General features: G+C 40.0%; 1 protein-coding gene across 3 annotated transcripts in view; it reads left to right on the forward strand.

The window, feature by feature from the left end:
* LOC120308728 (fibrocystin-like) overlaps window positions 1-24,621 on the forward strand; it is a 93,736-nt gene extending 69,115 nt beyond the window's left edge. For 2 of the 3 annotated variants that reach the window (XM_039345185.1, XM_039345186.1), the window contains 4 exons: window positions 527-634; window positions 15,616-15,774; window positions 17,007-17,132; window positions 22,122-24,621. In XM_039345185.1, the coding sequence (XP_039201119.1) occupies window positions 527-634; window positions 15,616-15,774; window positions 17,007-17,092 (353 nt within the window). In that variant the 3' untranslated portion in view covers window positions 17,093-17,132; window positions 22,122-24,621. The remainder of the gene's footprint in view (window positions 1-526; window positions 635-15,615; window positions 15,775-17,006; window positions 17,133-22,121) is intronic. The other variant, XM_039345187.1, reaches the window with a different exon arrangement.
* The last annotated feature ends 2,758 nt before the right edge of the window (window positions 24,622-27,379 follow it).

The raw sequence follows: 27,379 nt of genomic DNA on the forward strand, positions 1-27,379 counted from the left end.
CTGCTAGGTGAACAGAAACTGGAGTGAATGACAGGAGCTCATCCAATCACACAGTAGCACTTGGGGTTCAAACATAGGCTTGCTGATTGTCAACCCAGCATTCTAACTATGGGAGCCATTGCCTCCCAATTTTAAATAAATAAATTGGGTCAAGAGTATCCATTAAATTCAAATGTTTGTTAAATCTAAATTTACAAGTTGGCTTTCAACATTATTTGTATTAGTTTCCATCATTTGTGCAAATTTGATCTGTTGTATCCATTAAATAGAGGTTGCTAAATTGAGATTTCACTGTAATACCCTATTGCATGGGAGAAAAGGATAGATTATCTTCATTTATTATGTTGAGTTTTTAAAAATATAATATGTTAATCAAGCTCCAATAGCCATATTTTATACTTGATTGATTTACTAAGCATATATGTTTTGTTTTTTATTTATCTTTCTTTTCCAATGTTTAAAATAGTTGTCACTATCCTACATGATGTTCAACAGGATTTAATAATCCAAGTCTGAATATTTTCAGGTAACAAAAGAGTAATGGTCCAAGATGGACAGGCTAGCTTTCAGAATTTGCTTGTGTCCAGCTCTTGCTCTGACTGCCACTTAATTTTCAAAGTTACTTCTCCTCCAGGTAAGATGCTTATAATAAACATTTTCTGAAATTAAGCAAGCAATGGATAAGATCAAAGCTTTCATATAACCTGCTCTTATGTTTTCTCAGGTATATCAAAACCATATTTGTATGTGTGTATTTTATTTATTTTTTATTGAATTTATATGTTCCAAATCTGACCATCTAGAGATATATGTATACACATACAGTATACAGTATACAGTATACAGTATACAGTGTATATATATATATATATATATATATATATATATATATATATATATATATATATGTAGGTCTTTGGTTGTTCGGGTTTTCTCCCGCGTAAAATTGGAAGTGTCTTGGCGACGTTTCGACGAAGTCCCATTCGTCATCTTCAGGCTGGTGTTTTCAGCTTCGTGCTTCGAGCAGCAATGTGTGGTCTTAGCTGTTTCTTCCTTTTAACTGCCAGTGGGGGTATGAACTGATTGGGTGGGAGCTTGGCTGTGTTCTGATTGGGTGGAGGTGTGTTCTGAATGGTTAGGGGCTTGGCTGTGCTCTGATTGGCTGGGGGAGTGTTCTGTTTGGTTGTGCTCAGGTTAGTCTGAGTTGCAGAGGGGTTTGAGATTTTGGGCTGCCTTGCTATTTTCTGGCTTCACGTTCGTGGTCGTGCTTCCTCTTCATGGAGGGTGTCAGTTTGTTTCATATATGGATTGGAGGGGTTTAAAGTGGCTAATGATGCAGCTGTGGTCTGGCTTATGGTTTGTGGTCGTGCCTCGTCATCGGTGTGGCGTTGGGTTTGTTTTTTGCGTGGATGTGTGGTGGTGACATTCTGTGTGGTTTTTGTGAGTGTGGGTCTGGTATCATTTTTTGTGTTAGGGAGTCGTTTGTCAATAAGGGCGGGTTTCCAAATGGATGGTAGGCGGGAGGTATCATCTCGCTTGTTCATGCTGTGTGGGCGTTTTTCTATCTCGATGGCTTCTCTGATTATTCTGTTATTAAAATGTTCACTTTTGGCAATGGTTCTGGTATTTTTAAAGTCAATTTCATGTCCTGTGGCTTTAAGGTGTTGAACCAGGGAAGATGTTGGTTCCTCTTTTTCGACTGAGTTCTTATGTTCTTCAATGCGTGCACTTATTCTTCTGTTGGTTTGTCCGATGTATGTGGTGGGACAAGTGGTGCATGGGATTTCGTATACTCCTTGATTTTCTAATTCAATTTTATCTTTGGGGTTTCTAAGGGTGGTGGATATTTTTCTGTTTGTGCAGAATGCTGTTTTGATGTTGTATTTATGGAGGATCTTACTGATTCTGTCTGTGGTGCCTTTTATGTATGGGAGGAGGGCTTTGCCGTTTTCTTGTTCTCTGTTTTGGATTTTAGTGGGGGTTTCTTTTTGGATTAGGTTTGTAATCTTATTTCTTTGGAATCCATTGGATGTTAGTACATTGGTGAGAGTGTGTAGTTCGGTTTTTAGGTGTTGTTCATCAGCTAAGCATTTTGTTCTGGGGATGAGTGTCTTGGCTACGGAGTTGATCTGTGCTGGGTGGTGGTGTGAGAGAGCGCTATCTGCATCTCCAGAACATTCAGTGATGGGGGTTGTATGAATGCCGGCAGAATAAAAAGAAAAAGTATGTTGGACAACGAGAGTGGATGCAGGATCCCTAGGGCGAAACCTTGTTGTAGAGAAAGTGAAAATGGCTACGATACACACCAAAGGAGTGAAGGTGGAAAGCACCTCAAAGAGTATGAGAAGAGGAACCAACTAAAGGACGAGAGGTGTATCTTGACCTGGGGAAACACGGGACGCTCCCCGGATTTACAAATATGAAAAAAGGGGGAGGTGGGTGGTAATACATATATAAGCAAAGGATGCAAGGACAAATCAATTGATTTTATAGAGGAGGCAAGGATTGGTCGGCCGGGACCTGTCACGAGGTCCAGGAGCCGAGCGCAGACGCTGTTACATTTATAAGAAGCTCTTCCATCAACCTGTTTACACCCTGACGATGATGGCAGTTTTAGGCCATCGAAAGCTTGATTTTGTTTATTAAAACTTTATTGTTTGTATTTCCTGGTGATCACTTTTTTGTCTTTTAATATGTACACACCCAGGAATCAGTCTTCTATTTTTAGCATTGTTTTGTTGTTCGGGTTTTCTCCCGTGTAAAATTGGAAGTGTCTTGGCGACGTTTCGACGAAGTCCCATTCGTCATCTTCAGGCTGGTGTTTTCAGCTTCGTGCTTCGAGCAGCAAAGCTGAAAACACCAGCCTGAAGATGACGAATGGGACTTTGTCGAAACGTCGCCAAGACACTTCCAATTTTACGCGGGAGAAAACCCGAACAACCAAAGACCTACACACACACACACACACACACACACACACACACACACACACACACACACACACACACACATATATATATATATATATATATATATATATATATATATATATATAAAAATATATATATTATAAAATTTGGATTGCTAACAAAGAATTAAGGGAGAATGGAATAGCTATTTCGAACTTTTTAGTTCTCATCAACCTTCTGAGATTCGAACCTGGGCTTTCTGCATGTTAAGCAACTGTGTTAACCTCTAGGCCACAGGCTCTTTCTCACTTTGTCAGCTGTGTCAGGGAGGGAAGAGACAGAGGGAGGAATTACCTTGAGTGCAAATATATATATTTGTCCTTAATAGTATTAAAAACATGAATCCCGGGTATACACACAATGTGAAATAAAATAAGATGATCACCAGGATAAAATCATAAAAACAAATGTTTAATTTACAAAACCAAGCTTTCGTCAGCCACACTACCGACATCATCAGCATAAAATGCTGGATCCGGGAGTCCATTTTTATGTGGCTGGCTGCCTCTGCGCTTTGATCCTAGATTGAGTTATTGGTCCGCTCATTAGCATCGGCTGTGTAGTTCTTAAAGGGGCCGTTTCTAAAGTTGTCCTCTCCTCTCCAAGTGCTGTTGTTTTCTTTGTGTGTGTGGGGGGGTGCCTAGAGATCCACTGTTCATCCGCTCCCAGTCGTCTCTCCTCACCCCCTCATTCATCTTAGTTTGCCTCTGTATTGCTGCGCTATCTAGCGTGTGTGCTTCAAGCTCTGTTCTTCTATTTGCCAGCTCTGTTGCTTTCCTTGCCCATGTGTAAACTCCTGGGGGTGGTTGTCTCATTGTTTCTGTTTCTTATCACCCCCCATTTTCTCTCTCGCTAATGGGTGAGCTCCTGTAGGTGTTAATGGGTTGCTAACTGGATGTGTCTTTGGAATGGCTCCACTGCTTGTTACCCTCATTGCCCCCTTGGTACATATATGAGAGCGCAGGAGATACTCATCCTGTTTGCGTTTTCTATTACTCACCTGTTCTCCCGTTGATTGGGGCCGTAATTCTATTGCCGAGTCATTCACGAGGCCTACCTCTGGTGCATTTCCCCCATTCTTAAGTTCTGTTGCCCCTCCCCTGCATCTATAGTCATCCGGGGGGGGTGTCCAGGTGCTTTTACCTCTCATTTGCTACCTTCCTCATTAGCAGGTGCACTCGTCTGTCTGGCCAGGTGTCATCAACGGGGTATATTGGAGCTTTTCCCTTCTCCCCGGTATGTGTGTATGCCCCTTGGGGGAAGCCATCCAGTGGTACCTGTTAATTATTCTCCTTCCCTCGTCCTGACTGGGTTAGTTGTTTGTGCTTTGGATGCCTGTGGGATATATTTCCCTCGTGTTTTTTCTCATCCTCCTTGTTCTTCCATCGATCCGGACATCAGCTTCTGTGGATAAGTTGTCTACTAGCATTGTGTCATCTCTCCTCTCCTCTTTAATGTTTGAATGGGTTGGGGACATCGTTTTACTTGTGGGGTGTATCCCCTGTTCATCGCTCTCTCTCAGGGTTGTGATCACCTCCCCTGTCAACCCCTCTTTCTGATCTTGTATGGAGTGAGTTGGTCGCCTGTGTTTCCAATTAGCACCCCATCTTTCCCATCCCCTTAGTATGTGATATGCTGGAGGGAGCTCTATGTGGCGACTGATGGAGTGTTTGTCTGACAGCCAGGCTTCTTTGAGAAGGCAGCCTCCCTTGGTGTTATCTTGGCATATGGCCACAACGTTAGTGAAGTCAAATCCATGGCCGTAGTTGGCCATGTGGGTCCATACCTGTGAATATTGCTCTCTTCTCTTAACTGCCACCTCATGCTCATGGACCCTGGTCTTAAGTCTCTTGGAGGTTTCGCCAACATAATTGCAGGGGCAATCCTTGCAATTAATTTTGTATATTACCGAGGATCTTTCTCCAGTGGGGAGTGAGTCCTTGGGGCACATGATCCTAGTGCAGAGAGTCTGGTCTGGTTTGTGGGCTACCTTCACGTTGAAGGGGGCTAGCAGTCTGTCTGTTGCTTCCTGCACCCATTAGTGAGAGAGAAAAGGGGAGTGATAAGAAACAGGAACAACGAGAAGACCAACCCCCAGGAGTTTACACATGGGCAAGGAAAGCAAAAAGGCTGGCAAATAGAAGAACAGAGATTGAAGCACACACGCTAGATAGTGCAGCAATACAGAGGCAAACTAAGATGAATAATGGGGTGGGGAGAGGTGACTGGGAATGGATGAACAGTGGATCTCCAGACACCAATACACACACAAAGAAAACAACAGCACTTGGAGAGGAGAGGGCAACTTTAAAAACGGCCCCTTTAAGAACTACACAGCTGATGTTAATGAGCGGACCAATGACCCAATCTACGGTCAAAGCACAGAGGCAGTCAGCCACATAAAAATGGACTCCCGGATCCAGCATCTTATACCCTGATGATGTCAGTAGTGTGGCCGACGAAAGCTTGGTTTTCTAGATTAAACATTTGTGTTTATGATTTTATCCTGGTGATCACCTTATTTTATTTCACATATGTGTGTGTGTGTGTCTGTGTGTCTCTGTATGTATGTATATATATATATATGTATGTATGTATGTATGTATGTGTGTATGTTTTCTGAGGTTTTCGCGGATGTTTGTATGTAGGTCTTTGGTTATTCGGGTTTTCTCCCATGTAAAATTGGAAGCGTCTTGGTGACATTTCGACGAAGTCTCATTCGTCATCTTCAGGCTGGTGCTTTCGGCTTCGTGCTTCTAGGAGAGAGAGAGAGAGAGATTTTTCGATGCACCCTGTCAGCCCAAATATGGGAAGAAATCTTATGCCTGTATCAGCACAATCTAGGGCTATTCTCAGGCAGCAGTCACTACTGTGACATCATTTTTATGTTAAATAGCTATACCAGTCTCTCTTTAACTCTTTGTTAGCAATCCAAAATAATTATATATATATATATATTGTGAGGTTTTTGCGTGTGTTTGTATGTAGGTCTTTGGTTATTCGGGTTTTCTCCCACGTAAAATTGGAAGTGTCTTGGCAACGTTTCGACGAAGTCCCCTTCGTCATCTTCAGGCTGGTGTTTTCAGCTTTGTGCTTCGAGGAGCAATGTGTGGTCTTAGCTGTTTCTTCCTTTTAACTGCCAGTGGGGGTATGAACTGATTGGGTGGGAGCTTGGCTGTGTTCTGATTGGGTGGAGGTGTGTTCTGTGGCTGTGTTCTGATTGGGTGGAGGTGTGTTCTGATTGGTTAGGGGCTTGGCTGTGCTCTGATTGGCTGGGGGCTTGGCTGTGCTCTGCTGGCTGGGGGAGTGTTTGTTTGGGGGGGAATTTGTTGTGCTCAGGTTAGTCTGAGTTGGAGGGGGGTATGAACTGATTGGGTGGGAGCGTGGCTGTGTTCTGATTGGGTGGAGGTGTGTTCTGATTGGTTAGGGGCTTGGCTGTGCTCTGATTGGCTGGGGGCTTGGCTGTGCTCTGATTGGCTGGGGGAGTGTTCTGTTTGGGTGGGGAATTTGTTGTGCTCAGGTTAGTCTGAGTTGGAGGGGGGTTTAAGATGGTGGGCTGCCTTGCTATTTTTTGGCTTCGCGTTCATGGTCATGCCTCATCTTCATGGTGGGTGTCAGTTTGCTTCATGTATGGATTGGAGGGGTTTAAAGTGGCTAATGATACAGCTGTGGTCTAGCTTCTGGTTTGTGGTCATGCCTCATCATCGGTGTGGCTTTGGGTTTGCTTTTTTATTCTGTTATTAAAATGTTCAGTTTTGGTGATATTTTTCTGTTTGTGCAGAGTGCTGTTTTTGTTTTGTTTCACAAAATCCTCCATAAACACAACATCAAAACAGCATTCTGCACAAACAGAAAAATACCCACCATCCTAAGAAACCCCAAAGATAAAATTGAGTTAGAAAATCAAGGAGTATATGAAATCCCATGCACTGCTTGTCCCAACACAAACATCAGACAAACCAACAGAAAAATAAGTGCACGCATTGAAGAACATAAGAACTCAGTCAAAAAAGAGGAACCAACATCTTCCCTGGTCGAACACCTTAAAGCCACAGGACATGAAATTGACTTTAAAATACCAGAACTATCGCCAAAACTGAACACTTTAATAACAGAATAATCAGAGAAGCTATCGAGATAGAAAAACGCCCACACAGCATGAACAAATGAGATGATACCTCCCGCTTACCAGCCATTTGGAAACCCGCCCTTATTGACAAACGACTCCCTAACACAAAAAATGACACCAGACCCATACTCACAAAAACCACACAGGATGTCACCACCACACATCCACTCAAAAAGCAAACCCAAAGCCACACCCATGATGAGGCACGACCACAAACCAGAAGCCAGACCACAGCTGTATCATTAGCCACTTTAAACCCCTCCAATCCATACATGAAGCAAACTGACACCAACCATGAAGATGAGGCACTACCACGAACGCGAAGCCAAAAAATAGCAAGGCAGCCCATCATCTTAAACCCCCCTGCAACTCAGACTAACCTGAGCACAACAAAGCCCCCACCCAAACAGAACACTCCCCCAATCAGAGCACAGCCAACCCCCCAGCCAATCAGAGCACAGCCAACCCCACAGCCAATCAGACCACAGCCAAGCCCCTAACCAATCAGAACACACCTCCATCCAATCAGAACACAGCCAAGCTCCCACCCAATCAGTTCATCCCCCCACTGGCAGTTAAAAAGAAGAAACAGCTAAGACCACACATTGCTGCTCGAAGCACGAAGCTGAAAACACCAGCCTGAAGATGACGAATGGGACTTCGTCGAAACGTCGCCAAGACACTTCCAATTTTACGCGGGAGAAAACCCGAACAACCAAAGACCTACATACAAACACCCGCGAAAACCTCAGAAAACATATATATATATATATATATATATATATACACATACATATTCAAGAATATTGGTAAAAATGCGACTCCCAGGCATAATTATGAATAAAAGAATAAAATACGATCACCTGGAGGGTTAAAATAAGAATACTTTACTAAAAATATACTTATACTAAAAAGTTGCCAAGCTTTCGCTGGGGGAACTCCCCAGCATCGTCAGGGCTCAAAGGCCATTACAATAAAGGTGGTTTAAGTAGGTTCAAGTAACGTTTGCACATGGCTCCTAGACCGTGTTACTGGCCCTGATTGGCCAGCTGATAACCAAGATGTGTCTGTAATGTTATGTTCTTTTCTTCGGATGTCCTTCCCTATCCCTCCACTATTGGTCTTTGGAGGCGTTAGTAACCTTGCATCCCCTCCTCTTCCGATAATACCAACGCCTGCCGTATCGGGGGGAGGATTCAATCTGATGTTTTCCCCATCACAAGACACAAGAAAACATCAGATTGAATCCTCCCGATACGGCAGGCGTTGGTATTATCGGAAGAGGAGGGGATGCAAGGTTACTAACGCCTCCAAAGACCAATAGTGGAGGGATAGGGAAGGGCATCCGAAGAAAAGAACATAACGTTACAGACACATCTTGGTTATCAGCTGGCCAATCAGGGCCAGTAACACGGTCTAGGAGCCATGTGCAAATGCTACTTGAACCTACTTAAACCACCTTTATTGTAATGGCCTTTTAGCCCTGACGACGCTGGGGAGTTCCCCCAGTGAAAGCTTGGCAACTTTTTAGTATAAGTATATTTTTAGTAAAGTATTCTTATTTTAACCCTCCCGGTGATCATATTTTATTCTTTTGTTCATATACATACATACATACATACATACATACATACATATATATGTGTGTGTGTGTGTGTGTGTGTGTATTGTGAATAAAATCTGATCACCAGGAAAAGTTAAAATGTTAAAAGTTTTAATATAAAACAAAAGTTTTAAGTATAAAATGTTAAAAGTTTTTAAAAATTAGCAACCTAGCTTTCGTTGGCTCCTGCCAACTTCATCAGGGCATACATAAATCAATGGGAGTAAACATTTATATGTAAGTTAACGCCTGCACTCGGCTTCTGGACCGCGTAATGGGCCCAGGTCGGCCAATCGTAGTATTAGTTGTGATCACAATCACAACTAATACTACGATTGGCCGACCTGGGCCCATTACGCGGTCTAGAAGCTGAGTGACTCATCTACTTGTATCACTCATCAACTTGTGCCTCATCAAAGTTAAAACAAGCTTCCGACTCTCCACTCATCCATATCCATGATCTAGGAGGATCCTCAATCTTATTCCAACTTGAGATGTCATCCCCAACACCAAGTCATTTCCCCCTTCTCTCTTCCTTGGGATTTTCCGTGAGTTCAGAGCCCTCACCCCCTACATTATCCTGGCATCTATCCTTACCATCGTGATGTTTATTATTACGGAGCCTCACTCTAGATATTCTGCATGTGCTCTCACTGCATGGCTCTCCCCCACGCACCATTTTCTCAGCCTTTCCAGTCTCATTACACTCCGTAACATTTGTTCTCCCCTTTTTTGCCAACTCATTGTGGGGGCTGGACTTTAAATTCTGTTGACTGATCATCGAAGTAGTTAAAATCCCCAGAGATGGTTGCTTGTATACTTTAGTGAGTGGGCTCTTCTCGCTCCTTCCCCAAGTGGGATGCGATGTGGAGTGTGATGTGGATCCTGGTGCAGTTAATACGCCATCATTCACCCCGGCTAATTGTATTGCCTTCCAAGATCGTGTAATCACTCCTTCAGTAGAAGATTTACAGTAGCTCTCCCCTTGTATGTCTGTGGGGTGTGTGGTTAAGCTGTCACTCCAGGCTCTCATTTCACTCCATGGAGGCAAGTGCATCTCCAATCGACTGATATGCAGGCTGGTTGTACCAGGGAATCCTGGTACTGGCCCGATCCCTTGCGGTGGTGGAGGTCTTTAACAGTCTTGACAGCCAGGTCTTGTGGGATAGAAGTGAAGAGGGAGATGACATCAAAAGACACCATCACCTCATCATCCTCTATCCTCAGGGTCCTAATCCTGTCAAGAAAGTCCTCAGCCGATCGAACGATGGTGCGGCTATCATCGACCAAGTGGCTAATACGATGGGCCAAGCCACTTAGCTAAGCCCGAGATCGGGGTGTTCCTAAAGGAAACAATGGGTCAAAGAGGGATACCCTCCTTGTGGACCTTAGGCAGCCCATAAAACCTAGCCATAGCAGTGTCACTGGGGCGTATCCCCATAAGGGTATGATCATCAATCCTCTTACCACGTTTCAGGGCATTGAGCACTTTGCTGACCCGGTTCTGACCTGCAATACGGCCAGAGCCAAGATGGAAGAGAAGAAATATCTCTTTCACAGTTGTAGGCTGAATGGGTATCCAGCCAGGTTTATTAAATGCCATGGTGTACTCTATAGACCCCCTAATACTCAGCAGATGGGGCATCAGCATCCCTGATGACACGTGTTACCCTTCCCTATGTCAGCAATGTCTCAGAGGCTACGGCCAGATTATTGGCACTCCACAACATGAGGGTGGCACATAAAACTCCTCCCCCAAGTGGGGTGCGATGTGGAGTGTGATGTGGATCCTGGTGCAGCTATCATTCACCCCAGCTAATTGTATTGCCTTCTGAGATCATGTAATCACTCCTTCAGTAGAAGATTTACAGTAGCTCTCCCCTTGTATGTCTGTGGGGTGTGTGGTTAAGCTGTCACTCCGGGCTCTCGTTTCACTCCATGGAGGCAAGTGCATCTCCGATCAACTGATATGCAGGCTGGTCATTACGAGGGTTCCTGGGGGGGCAGGGAAGATGCCTGATGCATCGGAAATTGGATCCTTGGAACCAGTGGGTATTTCTTTCCGTGACGATTGCGTTTCCATTGCGATATCCCAGGGGTCTCAGGTCGTCGGCTGTTGTTTGCCTGGGTATTAGTCCTTCCTGATAACGGAGTGAAGTTATCATTATTGAGTTGCTGGTGGTGAAGTGAATGGGTGCGGGCTTCCCACGCTCTTAATGTTAAGTGTGCAGGGTGCAAGTCTATGTGTCGATTGATCGACTCCTCTTGTGAAAGCCACGCTTCTTTAAGCAACCTGCCACTCTTTGTAACGTCGCTGGCAACCACAACCACACCCTCAAAATCAAATTTGTGCCCAAAGTCCATCATGTGCGTTAGGATCTGGGAGTATTGCTCTCCTCTTCTTATGGCCAACTTATGCTCCTGGACCCTTGTTTTCACCCTCTTAGAGGTCTCGCCCACATCGTTAGAGGGGCAGTCCTTACAGCTGATTTCGTACACAACCCCCAATTTCTCTGCTGTGGGGAGTGGGTTTTTAGGCCTCATGACACATGAGCATAATGTACGGTCAGGTTTATGTGCCACCCTCATGTTGTGGAGTGCCAATAATCTGGCCGTAGCCTCTGAGACATTGCTGACATAGGGAAGGGTAACACGTGTCATCAGGGATGCTGATGCCCCATCTGCTGAGTATTAGGGGGTCTATAGAGTACACCATGGCATTTAATAAACCTGGCTGGATACCCATTCAGCCTACAAATGTGAAAGAGATATTTCTTCTCTTCCATCTTGGCTCTGGCCGTATTGCAGGTCAGAACCGGGTCAGCAAAGTGCTCAATGCCCTGAAACGTGGTAAGAGGATTGATGATCATACCCTTATGGGGATACGCCCCAGTGACACTGCTATGGCTAGGTTTTATGGGCTGCCTAAGGTCCACAAGGAGGGTATCCCTCTTTGACCCATTGTTTCCTTTAGGAACACCCCGATCTCGGGCTTAGCTAAGTGGCTTGGCCCATCGTATTAGCCACTTGGTCGATGATAGCCGCACCATCGTTCGATCGGCTGAGGACTTTCTTGACAGGATTAGGACCCTGAGGATAGAGGATGATGAGGTGATGGTGTCTGTTGATGTCATCTCCCTCTTCACTTCTATCCCACAAGACCTGGCTGTCAAGACTGTTAAAGACCTCCACCACCGCAAGGGATCGGGCCAGTACCAGGATTCCCTGGTACAACCAGCCTGCATATCAGTCGATTGGAGATGCACTTGCCTCCATGGAGTGAAATGAGAGCCTGGAGTGACAGCTTAACCACACACCCCACAGACATACAAGGGGAGAGCTACTGTAAATCTTCTACTGAAGGAGTGATTACACGATCTTGGAAGGCAATACAATTAGCCGGGGTGAATGATGGCGTATTAACTGCACCAGGATCCACATCACACTCCACATCGCATCCCACTTGGGGAAGGAGCGAGAAGAGCCCACTCACTAAAGTATACAAGCAACCATCTCTGGGGATTTTAACTACTTCGATGATCAGTCAACAGAATTTACAGTCCAGCCCCCATAATGAGTTGGCAAAAAAGGGGAGAACAACTGTTACGGAGTGTAATGAGACTGGAAAGGCTGGGAAAATGGTGCGTGGGGGAAAGCCATGCAGTGAGAGCACATGCAGAATATCTAGAGTGAGTCTCCGTAATAATAAACATCACGATGTTAAGGATAGACGCCAGGATAGTATAGGGGGTGAGGGCTCTGAACTCACAGAAAATTGCAAGGAAGAGAGAAGGGGAAAACGACTTGGTGTTGGGGATGACATCTCAAGTTGGAATAAGATTGAGGATCCTCCTAGATCACGGATATGGATGAGTGGAGAGTCAGAAGCTTGTTTTAACTTTGATGAGGGACGCGTGATCCAAGTAGATGAGTCACTCAATTATGCAGCAATCACAACTAATGCTATGATTGGCTGACCTGGGCCCATTACGCGGTCCAGAAGCTGAGTGCAGGCGTTAACTTACATATAAATGTTTACTCCCATTGATTTATGTATGCCCTGATGAAGTTGGCAGGAGCCAACGAAAGCTAGGTTGCTAATTTTTTAAAACTTAACGTTTTATATTTAAAACTTTTGTTTTATATTAAAACTTTCAACATTTTAACTTTTCCTGGTGATCAGATTTTATTCACAATATGCACACACCCAGGAATCATGCTTCTATTTTTAGTATTCTTTTATATATATATATGTGTGTGTGTGTGTGTGTGTGTGTGTGTGTGTGTATATATATATATATATATATATATATATATATATATATATATATATATATTTGAGAAAATTAAAAATATGAACCCTGGGAGTATTCATGGTGAGAAATAAAATGATCACCAGGGTAATAAAACTATAAAATTTAATATTTTTATAGTTTTATTACCCTGGTGATCATTTTATTTCTCACCATATATATATATATATATATATATATGTGTGTGTGTGTGTGTGTGTGTGTGTGTGTTGTGTGTTTATATATATATATATATATATATATATATATATATATATATATATATATATAATGCGAGTCTTAGGTATATTCATGATAAAACTAAAAACATGGATCACCAAGACTAAAAATTTGTTAAAACTGAGCTTTCATCAGCACCTGCTGACATCATCAGAGTGTAAGCCAGAGTGTAAGCCAGGAATAGGAATCACGTTCTTATCATCTCTATGAACTGCTAGCTTCACAGAGACTATAAGAATGTGCTTCCCACTCCTGGCTTACATTCTGATGACATCAGCAGGTGCTGACGAAAGCTCAGTTTTAACAAATTTTTAGTCTTGGTGATCCATGTTTTTACTTTTATCATACACACACACACACACACACATATACACATACACACAAAAAATAATCTCATTAGTAATGTTTTTTTTTCAAGAAATTGTATAAACAGACATATATTTGCATTTCAGTTTACTGAAATCTTCAAATCCAAACTGGTCTGTGGGGGCAAATGAAAAAATCACTGAGCTCTGGAAAATTTATAATGAACTGATTCCATTTTAGAAACTGAATATGGAATTTTAAATTTGGTGATTATGGAAGAAAATATGATGAAAAGCTTCTGTAATGGTTACACTGATTTCTTGGTGATGGTTCTATATATATATATTTTTTGTACCTCAGCTACTGAATCTGTGTCTCATTTTTATAGTAAATGTGTTTTAATGATTTTTTTTTACTGTTGTTAGCTGCCTACAGCCATGAATTTGAGATAGGTTAATGTATAAATTGAATAATTGAATTGAACAGATGAATGAATGAATGAATGGCAGAAGTATGGAAGGTTTCTCTGTGTAGTATTGATTAATGAGTGACAATGCAATTTATATTGGTTCAACATGTTGTCAAAACATTTATCAAGAGACATAATTCATTTTACATATGAAATTCTTAGCATACCTGTCATAGGAGATCTTTTACTTTTCCTACTGACAACTACTTTGCAAAAGGAAAAGTAAAGAGCAACCTATTTTTATCTTAGTCATCGACGAGCCACCTTGTTTCTCAGAAAATAATCATAATAAGAAGAGACCAACTTTTCACCCTTGCTCCTGCCAAACAAAGAAAAACTGTGGAGAATTTTGGTGCCTACCAGAAAGATGGAATACTCTACTTATAACTGACAGTTGAAACAGGAAGCAAGAATCAGCCTCATCAAAAGTCAATTAGCCAAAGCACCATAAAATGTTACTCTTAGAATAATACAATAAGGATGACACGCAAATTCATGAAGCGTTCCATATTTTTTGGGAAGGAGCCGAGGTGGCGCAGCAGTTAGAGTGCAGTACTGCAAGCCACTTTAGCTGACTGTGTTCAGCAGGTCAGCCTTCCATCCTTCCGGGGTAGGTAAAATGAGGACCCAGATTGTTGGGGGCAATGTAAATATATATATATATATACATTGCTTACTGGTGCACACCGCTTAGAGAATGCTTGCACTTAAAGCGGTATATAAGTCTCATAAATAAATAAATAAATAAATATCAGCCCCCATCTGATACAGATGTACTTGTATATTTCTCTATATTTCCTTTCTGCTTTCTTTTCAATAGATATTTTTTCTACCATCCTTGTAAGGAAGGAAGACATGACAGTTCCTTAGTCACTTCTTTCAAAGTTACATAATAGACATCTAACTATAAAAGAGATTATAAATATATTTAAATAACCTCTGAGTCAAAATTCCAACTCCAGTAACCTCATAGATATCTCCATGAAGTTTCCTTGGCAGTGGAAATTGTTTCCTATTTCTTTCTTCTAGGATTTTTAAAATTTCCTAGTCTAGCCTATAACTCTGGGATTCACTTGTATCCTGTCAACCTATTATAGTGACCCATGCCTGATCAAAGAACAAATAATAATTTGAGCTCTCCAAAAGGCAGTCAAAATTGCCCTATAAAAGCAATAGATTCAATAAATAGGTCAAGGGTAACAATACTATCAAAGTATTAAATTAATTATTTACACCAGTAAAAATAAAATGGACAGATTGTTTGTTTCTGAATTGCATTTTTATGAAACAATATGTATTTACAGGTGCATCTAGCTTCATTTGCTGACATTTTCACTTGAAGGGATAACTGAGACTGAGAGTATGGCTGAGACTGAGACTGGAAAGGACTTTTCCCTGGGACTTTACAGGGAAGTGTAAAGGGAACTGTTGAGAAAGATAATCAAATATTAGCATGTTGATATTTATCATTGGTATTTATAGTCACTTCATTGTTTTATTGTGTGAAACAGTCTGAGACACAATTTCCTTTCTTGTGATATTTGTTTAGGCTTAAAGCATGAGTTCTTTGTTTTAATTACTTTAAGCTATATTTGTATTTTTTTCAGGTGCTGCCTTGTCTGTTGAATCAAATTCTTTTACTGTTTCCCCTGTTGCTGTATCAGAAAAAGCTGCCATCATCTTTACTGCTCTCCTGTGTTCAGTAGCCTCCATGCTTGTTTTGGGATGTGTTGTTATTTGTTGGCTCAAGAAAAGCAAGAAAAACAGTAAGTCATGAATTAGAATGATGATTATCAACCATGATTTATAGGAAAAAAGGACTTTGCAATTAGCAATAGCTGGTGAAAGAATGTTGCAGTCCCCCAGTTACAACAGGGATGTGTAAATGCTTTCTGCTGATCCACATTTGTTTTGCTTGAGCCTTCTGTGCTGGTTCTTGATGGAGTATCTTTTGGGCCACTTTTCCTATCACCAGTGGCACTGTGTTCCCGATGAGTGAGACAAATGGGAACAGGAGACAAATTAAGGAAGGGGGGAAAAAAATAGCCACTGCACATTTTTTTATGCAAAATTGACTGCTTCGTTCTTGAACCAGCACTCAAACCAGAATTAGATATTTCAAAAATTTGGCACGCAGCTATTGAAAAAATGCTTATATTAGAAGTAATAGACACATAAAATGTATGTTGGCAAAGCTAATGTACAAGAAAGGCTACGAAGAAAATAAATTCCAAGTACAAAAATTTATATGAAAAAGTGTGTATTAGAAGCAGTAAGTATGAAAAATATCCTGGAATAACATTCTTATTGACTTTTAAAAAATGACTATCTGATACAGATATAAAAAGATACTAGCCAGGATGGAAAAATGAGAAACAATAAACCTGAATTTTATTCAGTTTCACTCATCCCAGCTGTGTCAAATATGATATAATCGGTACATATTATTACGGTACATGTTGCCTTGCATTTCTTTTACTTTTCTAACAACCCAGCAGGATAGAGTAAGATAGGGAAATTTCCATGGTCTCCTCCCAAGTTTCATAGTTCAAAAAAATCCAACAATGCTTGGTCAAAGCTTCTATTAATATAATCTGGGTGTTGGAAGTACTAGTGAGCTGACTAAAAGCCATTTAAGTTGCATTATGTAGTCAAGTGTTTCAAGTAACAGTCACACTGTTTGTATTCTTCTTGAATTGCAGTTCAATTCAAGTTAAAAGAGTCTTAATATTTCAAGCTGCTGAAATGTCAGAATTCAAGCATTTATGTTTAATTTTTTTAAATTATAATGTTTATAATTATACATTTATTTGTCAATCCATTGCTCTGGAGAAACTGTTCCTGTAAAAATCAACAGTATGGACTAGAAGACCTCCAAGGTCCCTTCCAGCTCTATTCTATTCAAATGGTTCTAGATGGGCATTTTAATATAAATAAATGGTGAATTAATGAATGTTTACTGTTATTCTCATTAAGCTCTTCAAATATTTTGATGTAGGAAATAAGCTCAGACAATCTCTGAAGAATAAAAAACGCCCCCAAATAAAGGAAAATCAAGTAAATTGCAGTATCCATCAGCACTGAACTGGGAAAGAAAATGAACATTCCACTTCTATGAGAGAAGGTGAGTTTATTGAATACCAAAAAAGGCTGCATCCCACTACAAAGCATATTTTATCTGAAACATTTTAGCTATAATAATTTAGACCTCTGCCTAGAAGAGATTTAATTCTCTGAGCTGGACTTTTCTGATACAGTTCCCCCTCACCAAGTACACATACACACAAGGAGGGAGAGTATATATGTAGGCATATGTGCGTATGCATATATGTATGTACATGTACATGCCTCAATTGTAATTATTGCTTAGATGTAGATTTTAGATTTAGATTTTTTTGGGGGGGGAAGGGGGTAACTCCTGGAGAACAATTTTTGTTTTCTGTTAGTCTCTTTTGTGACAAACAGAACATAGATTTGATCCTCCAACATTTTAGTTCAGAGGATCTCAAGAGAGAGAAAGGAAATCATTCGGCAACACGGGGTGAGGTATCATCAGTACGAGGATGATACCCAATTATATATCTCCACCCTGTGTCCTTTCAGTGAAGCAGTCGACGTGATGTGCCGGTGCCTGGAAGATGTGAGGGTCTGGATGGGGGTGAACAGGCTTAGACTCAACCCTGATAAGACCGAGTGGCTTTGGGTCTTGCCTCCCAAAGGCCAACTGGATGGTCCATCTTTAGTCCTGGGGGGGGGCAAATTTACCTCCTCAGTGCAGGCACGCAACTTGGGTGTCCTCCTGGACTCACAGCTAAATCTGGAACAACATCTATCAGCTGTGGCCAGGGGGACCTTTGCACAGGTTCGACTAGTGCACCAGTTGCGGCCTTATTTGGACCGGGAGGCTTTACTCACAGTCACTCATGCCCTTGTCACCTCAAGACTGGATTACTGTAACGCGCTCTACATGGGGCTACCCTTGAAGAGCGTTTGGAGGCTGCAGTTGGTTCAGAACGCAGCCGCGAGAGCGATTGTGGGCGCGCCAAGGTACGCCCACGTGTCACCTATCCTCCGCGAGCTGCACTGGCTTCCTGTGGGTCTCCGGACGCAATTCAAGGTGTTGGTTATCACCTTCAAAGCCCTTCATGGCATAGGGCCAGGTTACCTACAGGACCGCATTCTGCCGCACAGCTCCCAGAGACTGGTGAGGTCCCATAGATTGGGCCTCCTTCAGGTCCCGTCGGCCAGACAATGTCGGCCGGCGGGCCCTCGGGGAAGGGCCTTTTCTGTGGTGGCTCCGACCTGGTGGAATCAACTTCCCCCTGAGGTTCGAACTACTCCCACCCTGCCGGCCTTTAAGAAGGCTGTTAAAACCCTCCTGTTCCGGCAGGCCTGGGGCTGATGTCCCCGGGGGGCCAGGATATGATCGGACTCGCAGTATGACTGCTTTATTTTATTGTTTTATGATTGTTTTAACTTTGTACGCCGTCCTGAGTCCTTTGGGATTGGGCGGCATATAAACACTGAAAATAAATAAATAAATAAATAAATAAATAAATAAATAAATAAATCTGAGATTTTGAAAAGGTACAGGTAGTCCTCGACTTACGACCAAAATTGAGCCCAAACTTTCTGTTGCTAAGTGAAACATTTGTTAAGTGAGCTTGCCTCATTTTATGACCTTTCTTGCCACAGTTGTTAAGTGAATCACTGTGGTTGTTAAATTAGTCAAACTATTATTAAGTGAATCTGGCTTCCCAATTGACTTTGCTTGTCAGAAGATGACAAAAAGGGATGACATGACCCCATGATACTGCAACTGTCATAAATATGATACAATTGCCAAACATCTGAATTTTGATTACATGACCATGGGGATGCTCCTACGGTTGTAAGTGTGAAAACTGGTCATAAGTCACTTCAGTGCCATTGTGACTTTGAACAGTCAGTAAGCAAGCTGTTGTGAGTCCAGGACTACCTGTAGTATTGAGCCAAATGATTCAATCATATTGCAGGCTAATTCTGCCAACTGCCAGCAGTTTGACTCTTACCGGCTCAAGGTTGACTCAGCCTTCCATCCTTCCATGGTTGGTAAAATGAGGACCCAGATTGTTGGGGCAATGTGCTGACTCTGTAAACCACTTAGAGAGGGCTACAAAGCACTGTGAAACGGTATATAAGTCTAAGTTCTATTGCTATTAAAAAACTCACTTTTGAAAAAATATTACTTGAAATAATTGATATTAAATATTGATTGGCTAGATTTTATATTATCTATATTATGAACACTTTGCTATAAATTGTTTTGATCAATCCTTTGTGAGTTTAACCATCTATCAATCTATCTATGAAAGACCATGGCAATTCTTTTGTTTAAAATGCTACTTAAGAACACAACATCTAATTGTTTTGATATATGCAAGCTTTACATTTTGTCATAACTTGCCCTTAAAGAAACTGAGAAAAATTAGGTAGACCCACATAAAACATTTTATGAAAACTGAATGGATAGCTTATTTGAGACAATTTTATATGTAAAATTTTGGGGAAAAGGAGTATCTGGAATGAAAGTAAAGGACATCCACTGGTCAGCATGAAACAACTTGTCATGGCCAACATGCTGCAGGAAAATTTGCCGTGGCAAACTCATCGCTAGCCAACTCATTGCTGGACAATTCAGATGAATTGTCCCACGGTGAATTGGACACATCGAGTTGGACTTGGCAAGTTGTCCTAGACCCCCACTAGTAAAATTGTTTTGCAGTCATTTGCAAAATAAAGGCAGATGGATTATTTGATGTTTTTTATTCTTCCTTTTATACAAGAAGTTGAGCAGATTCCTGTCTTATTGAAAAAGCAGAAAATAAGTTTAGATTGTTTTTTTTTTCACTTTTCTCTTACAATATTACTTAGTGGAATAAAGGCTTTCTCTAGAAAGAAGAGTTATTGCATTTGTTTCTGCAAAGTGAAATGGCATCTGTGGATCAGGTCATAATGTCTCCTTGCATTCTTTCAGTTATTCAGGTAATCTGGTAGATAATGAAATTTAAGTAAAAATTTAGGATTTTTAAAGCTCTATCAGTTATTTATTTACTCCATATTCATAGGAATCAATTTTTATCTGGAAATTGCAACTAGCAATTTGTACACTTCAGTCAACTAGGTTTTTTTTTTTCAAATACTTCCAACAATTCTTCATTCTTGCTTATTTAGCCATGATTTTAAACCTATTTCAAACTGCTCTCCTTGTTCATTGGGGGGGGGGGAATCTTTCAAATTTGAACCCCTGCAATTGATAGTATCTCAAAGAATGCACCTGGCAACAAATTTCTATGCTAGAGTTTGGTTTCCATTCGTGTTCTAGGGTTGGAGGCAAAGAAGGGCTAGATTGGCAGTTTGTCTATAAAAAATTAGCCTCAATTTTTTTCTCTCTAAAAATTATTGCTTGAGAAGCACAAGTATGTGTATATGCTGTAAATTGGGGAGAAGAATGATATGTTATTCTACTGAAGGTAAGACTAAGATAGAATGTAAAAAAGAATTGCAAATGCTTTTCTGGATTCAAACTTGTTGCATATGATGGAAGCAGAAAGAAGCTAGTTTTAAGTTTCATTTTCTGATTTTAATTAATATTTATTACAGAAGAGCAGAAAGAGCAAAAAAGGAAATGCTACAGTTTGTATGTTTTGATATTTGCTATACCCTTTCAAAATACAGCATTCAGCTGTATGCCTTAGGATACATATCTGCTATAAATTCATTTTTTATCTAATTTGTCTGAGATCTAAGCTTCCTGTGGAGGTCTGAGATCAAAGGATCTGATTCTTTCTGATGTTGGCTCTGACATATAATGTGTGCTGACTTAGTTCTGTCTATAAAATCACAGTAGGAGACTGTCAGAGTCCTTTTGGAACCTTTACATAGTGGACTTTTATTTCAGCTGATAAGGATGACAGGTACTACATTGATTGGAGCTCACATGTAAATAATTAATGGGAAGATTTCCCCCCCCCCCTCTCTCTCTCTGCAAAAGAAAATCCAGGTCTTTAGATTATTTTTTAAAAGAAATTGCTGGAAGATCATTTTAAAAAAAAAACCTGATATATTCAGATTTAAATAGGAGTAACAATATACTAAGCTAATGTAAAATGCATGACACAAAGCATCTAATTTTTTAAATAGCCCCTACCTTTTAAAACATTGTTGCTTTTGAAAATAGAGGGACCGTCAAAGGTAGTTATTTCTCCTTCATTTTTGCCAGCTAATTTTATTTTCCATGGAATATATTTGATGCAATATATTTTTTGGCATTTTAACTAGTGTTTAGGGATATAAAACAGAGTAAACCAGTTTAGAACTTAATATAACATAAATCATCGAAGAGATTAGATTTGCTTTGATTTAGCTACTTTCATCCAACTGCATAATGACATAGGACCAAATCCAAACATTTTCCTTTTGTTGATAAAAGATTTTAATCAGCAGGTTGGGGGAAGATATAATTTTCATCCATTTCCCCTCCTTTGACTCTGCTCACTTTCCAAATTCTCTTACAGAAGGATACTTTCTAAAGCCAGCCATACAAGAATTCACTGATTAGCCCTCCCTGTTCTACTGAAGGAAGCTTTGCACTGGCAAAGGAAGCTGCTCTTGGTTTTAAAGGGTCACCATATGTAGGCCATCATAATGAGAAAATATGTGTCCTCTTTTTTTGTTTGTTTGTTTCCTTGTTTTATTGCTGGAGTATAATCACCATTTTCAGATGATTAGATGAAAGAAAGAAAGAAAGAAAGAAAGAAAGAAAGAAAGAAAGAAAGAAAGAAAGAAAGAAAGAAAGAAAGAAGGAAAGAAAGAGGGAGGGAGGGAGGGAGGGAGGGAGGGAAGGAAGGAAGGAAGGAGGGAAGGAAGGAGGGAAGGAAGGAAGTTTAAACTGGGACAAAGTATGAAAAAGGAAGACAGCAAACACCGTCTGGTTTGTTCCCTTTCCTTTTTGGCATCTAGGCTCAATAAACAAATTTTCCATCATGTGTCAGTAGCTGTTGAGCAGGTTTTAAGAAAGCTGAGAATGTATTAATTTACTATCATCACTGACAGACAATGTTTTTTCTAACAGATATGAAACTGTGTGAAGAACTTACAGAAGAGCCATTAAAGAAGTTGCATCAAGGAGCATTGAACATCCCATTAGCAGGAACAGCAAAAGAAATCACAAAAGACCATTGGTTCCATAAAAGGGAATCAACCAGGGAATCTGTGGAGTTTCAGGAATTGCACATCAAGGAGCTTAATGAATGGAAGAAGACCAAACAGCATATCATTGACTATGTTCAGCATAAAGAAATGAAAGGAGAGCAATTCATAGACCAAAAATATAAAAGACACAAAGAGATGCCTGTGACAAGATCTGAAGAAGATGTGAGGGGAAAACAGGAAGTTACAGTATCATAATATCCAAATGTTCCTGAGTGTTTGGCTGCTTTTGGACTTTTCATTCTTAATGTAACTGCATATTTTGAGATATAGAAAATAGAGACAACCTGTTTAATTTTTAGAGTGAAATGAACAAAGACAAGAGGGCAAGCAATGTTCCTATGAACTGTTTCTAGCACAAGTCACTGGAGATGGTTTCAGTGCTGTTTTGTTATCTCATGATCACTGCCGTTCCTCTTACTGATTTTAGCCATAGTGTTATATATATTTAGCCATGGTGGTGCAGTGGTTAGCATGTAGTATTGCAAGCTAACTTTGCCAACTTTCAGCAGTTTGATCCTGACCAATTCAAGGTTGACTCAGCCTCCCATCTGTCCGAGGTTGGTAAAATGAGAAGTCCTATTGTTGGGAGCGATATGTTGCCTTTGTAAACCACTTAGAGAGGGCTGTAAAGTACTGAGAAGCAGTAAACAAATCTAAGTGCTATTGCTATTGCTATACAAGATGTAGAATGGTATGTAGAATGTAGATGTAGAATGTTTTTGCTTGCCTGGTTACTTGCTTATTTAGTTATGAGCCTTATTTCAGCAAATAATATTAAATCATTATAATCATTTAAATTATAAAATTGTTTAAACTAAATAAAATGGCTTAAAATGCTGTCATTTCCCATGGCTAAGGCAGTGACACAGAGAGACTTTTCCAGCACCATTTTCAAGAACTGTGTCAAAGTCTTATGAATAAAAGTTGATTTAGAATTTACACTGGCCTTTGGAATTAGCATCCCCAAGGTAAATTTTACTCTCTCCAAATTGTTCTCCTATAGCATGTAGTCTACCAGGACTCACAAACAAGCAGGATCTATATAGAAATGTCTCTCACCTTTAGCATTAATGGATGTAAAGAATTTCAAGTGAAGGCTTGAATCATTCCATAATTTCTGATAAATTATACCTAATGATGTAAATTTTCCATTGGATTAGCACTGCACGTATTTTATGCTATTACTGTAATTTCTAGTGAAAATCATGAGAGTAGTTCCATGTGCATATATGCATACAATTATTGTGCACATTTGCTTTACAAGTTAGTTTTTATAACTAAGACATCTTAGTTATCTACTGTTCTCTGAAATTCAATACATCCATTATTTACATTCCTCTGTAAATAAGTGTCTGATTTCTTAAATAATAACTGGATCCCAACTTTTCAAGAATGGGATCAATGTGAACCAAACAATGGGAAACAAAGATTTTTACAGAAATTGAGAGCTACAGGGTGGGAAATCCTAGCAATCTGATTGGTTGACAATGCTTAAGGAAGCTGGCTGTTTGTACGGTGGTGGGTAAGCAAGGCTTCAATTCTTTGGCTCAGGTGGGATTGCAGGGGCCCATTATTTGAAGATCAGTTTGGGGCTGATAGGATTGGGCAAAAGTCAGGGAGGAAGGATGTGCAGCATCTCTTTGGTTTCTCACCAATATTTTCTGCACCCCTTTTTTATACAAGAAAATATTGGTGGCCAAAACCATGGTAACAATTCTTTTTAGTTTGCTGTTATTAATAGTTTAGGGTTTAAATTAATTATCTCATTCTAATTTATTTCTATTTATTCCACATTTTGCCAACAGTACAAATTATGTTTAGCTAGTTCCTATCTGGAAAAAATACTAGAGAATAGCTTAACTGTGGATTGTGGCTTTTAGTTATGAATGCATTTGTTGAGAAGAATTCTGCCTCTTATCCTCTAGTCTAGTGTGACAGTGAACAGGGTTTGACCTTCTGTATGACATCCTTTTAGGTATTTGAGTAGTAATATCATATGCCTTCCATCTCAGTCTTTGCTTCCCAAAGCTAATTATTCCTAATTACTTAAATTTCTCTTTGAGTGGACTTAGATTGTATCTCTAGTCTAGATATCATTGTTAATCTTTTTCTGAACATACTGAAATTTGCCTGATGCTTTTTTCAAATGCAATGTCCAGAACTGACCAACTATCAGTTCTGATCCAAAGGGATAGACATGCACGTTAAAAAGGGACAGGACTTTGATGGTTTAAAAAGCAAAGTGACTATGGCAGATCATCCTATTCTGTGACAAGTTACAACTAGTCTGTAGACATCTTAGTAATAGTAATGTCAAAAATTTCTATGGATCTTTAAATATATTTTACCTTATTGTGTCAGTCATTCTATTAATTTCATATGATTATTTCTTATGAAGGTAACTTTTCTCCTTCAACTTCAGCCAAGAGTATTATTCTGTTCCTTTACCACAATGAAAGTCTTGAGTGAGGAAAGATTTGAAATAAGCTCATTCCAGGCTACTCTGACTTCTGAAACCTGAGCACAAAAGGAAGATGAAACACTAAGAGCAGATACATGCTTTAGGATGATGACTTTATCAAGTCTTGACTTTGGAATACTAGCAGTGGAGGACACAAGGGGTAGCTGAGGTGGTAGGGATCTTCCATACAAATTGGACTGGCCGCAATCTAGCCTAAGCCAAGAGATTGTAGTGTGGTTTATATTGGGTAAGTGTGCATAAGTGCATTTAGTACTGCTACTTAGCTGTTGTTTTTAAGGTCTTTCTTTCAGCTAGAGAAGTGCTTTATAGAAGAGATGGTGGGTCTCTGAGATAGTTGTTGGGGTTTTAAAGGCCAACACCTTAATTACATCTGATAAACAGTTGGCAGACGGTATAGATGGTTCAGTATGTGTGATTCTGGTACTTTGTTCTGGTTAACAGATTAATTTATTCACTTGCAACTTCCAGATTCTTTGTAAGAGTAACATGACACAGAACCCATTAAACTAGACAAGTTGCAATATAACTGAGGCATGGAGAGACACATCCTTTAACAATAAGGCACAAGCAATCAAAGGCCCAGAATACTTCCTACCTCTTCTCTTAGTCACCAAAAAACACAATAAGACCGATAAGCCTTTGTTCCCAAGGCCTCCCTTGAAGACTGGCTCCAGAAATTGCTAAATTTCATCCAATTAATTATCATAACTAATAACATCCATGTCATCAAACAAACACATCATTGTATTAACTCGATTAATTAATAATTCAATCCAAATCTAAAACATCTCAATTTTCTTCATTCCATTACATAATAATTTTCATACAAATAAACGTATCATTCTAAAAAATACATTCTTAATATTCTAGATTCTATTCTGACTTCCGGTTCCAGAACATGGCGACACTGATCGTGCCTGGAGACTTGTCTCCATGCCATCCGGAGTTTCCTTCGCCAGTAGACCCCCTAGAGGGTCGAAAGTCTCCCTGGAGGGGCAACCACGGAGGAGGAGGCTTGCTGGTAGATAGGGGAGGGCAGCAGCTTCCCCCGTGTCTCCAGCTATCTCCTTAGGGCTGATGGAGCAAAGATCTGCCTGCAAGATGGCCGATCACCCTGCTGCACCAGCCGAAAGTCACATTGTCATCTAAGCATTATAGACCACAGATGATCCGGGTGAGATCCCTTTTGTTCCTCTCTTCACCCCATGCTGTTTTTCCTGTAAAAGCTTGTCCTTGGAATTATTTCCCCGTCTGGAGAAAGCGGCTTTTGTAATTGTGGGAACAAAGGCATTTTATAAAAGGACAGAAAAAAATATTCATTTAAAGACTATACTTTATCTCTATCTACTTTGAGGTACAAAAAAAATGTTCTTTGTTTTTTTGGGGGGTTTTTTTTGAGCGGTATTATTTTATATTGGGAGAATATTTCCTTTTCCACTCTTTCTTTAAGAAATAGAAAAGAAAAGGAAAAAAATGTCATTTGAAACAGACTTTTTAGCTTACTGAGGACATCTACTGGTCAAAAGTTAATATTGTAATTGTTGACTATTTGGAGATGATTTTGGCCTTCAAACTATTTTTCAAGAGACAAGATAATTTGAGCCAGCTGTGAGATTTGTGGGGGTGGATACTCTTCAACTGTAGCCTCCACAAAAAAAGAAAAAAAGAAAAAAAAAGGATTGCTTTTCAACTATTGTTAAAATGGAGAAGCCTCAATCACATTTAAACTGTAAACTTATACTGGAAAAGATCTATGAGACCAAAGAAGAAATATGCACTACAATAAAAGAGTTTACTATAGAATTAAGAGCCAAAATCTCTACTATAAACCCCCAAATTGACACCTTACACCTGACTACTAATTAATCTTACACATGATTACTCTACAAAACAGATTATACAAGAAGAGGATTTAACTGAGAATAAAGAGAAATTTATCTTGCCTTATAAGCAGTCTACTTAAGGCTTTGAGGACCAGGAAAAGCAAAGATTGAGTTTTGAACTTTTGAAGCAATGAGGACTTATGGATAAGAGAAACAGAGGGCCAATGCAGAGACCAAGATGGTTTTCATCAAATCAAAGGACACTACAAGCAACAAAAAGAGACTTATCAGCTGGAAGGGAAGCTCTGCTATGGAAACCTGCTTGGCATAAGAGGAAGGCTAGAATAAGATTGAAAAATGAAATTTAAAATTTCATGCATTGGACTAAAGGCAATCTAGAACTATGGACTGATTTAAGGATTAAGATTATGAGTTAGAAGTAAAGAGATGTTTTAGACTTGGATTGAATCAATAATTAATTGAATGTTAATCAAATAAGATGACTTGTTTGTTTCATAATATGGATGTTATTAGCTATGATAACTAATTGGATGAAATTTGTATTCTGCTTAATGGATTAATATGAATTAAGGTTTGATACTATTCTGTCACCTTAAAGAGATTGATTAATTGATGGATTAGATATGTATAGGATAGATAGATAGACATGTACATTTAGATATATATAGAATAGATCAATATTTTTGCTTAAAAATGAGATATTTTCTATATAATGGATTAAAGGTGCATGACTTCTTTTCAGCTGGTAACTATCTGCAACACGAACATGTCTCTGCTACTTCTTTTTGTAGT

This window comes from Crotalus tigris, unplaced genomic scaffold, assembly GCF_016545835.1.
Source record: "Crotalus tigris isolate CLP2741 ecotype Arizona unplaced genomic scaffold, ASM1654583v1 scf7180000017944.260387, whole genome shotgun sequence".
NCBI classification, from domain to species: Eukaryota; Metazoa; Chordata; class Lepidosauria; order Squamata; family Viperidae; genus Crotalus; species Crotalus tigris.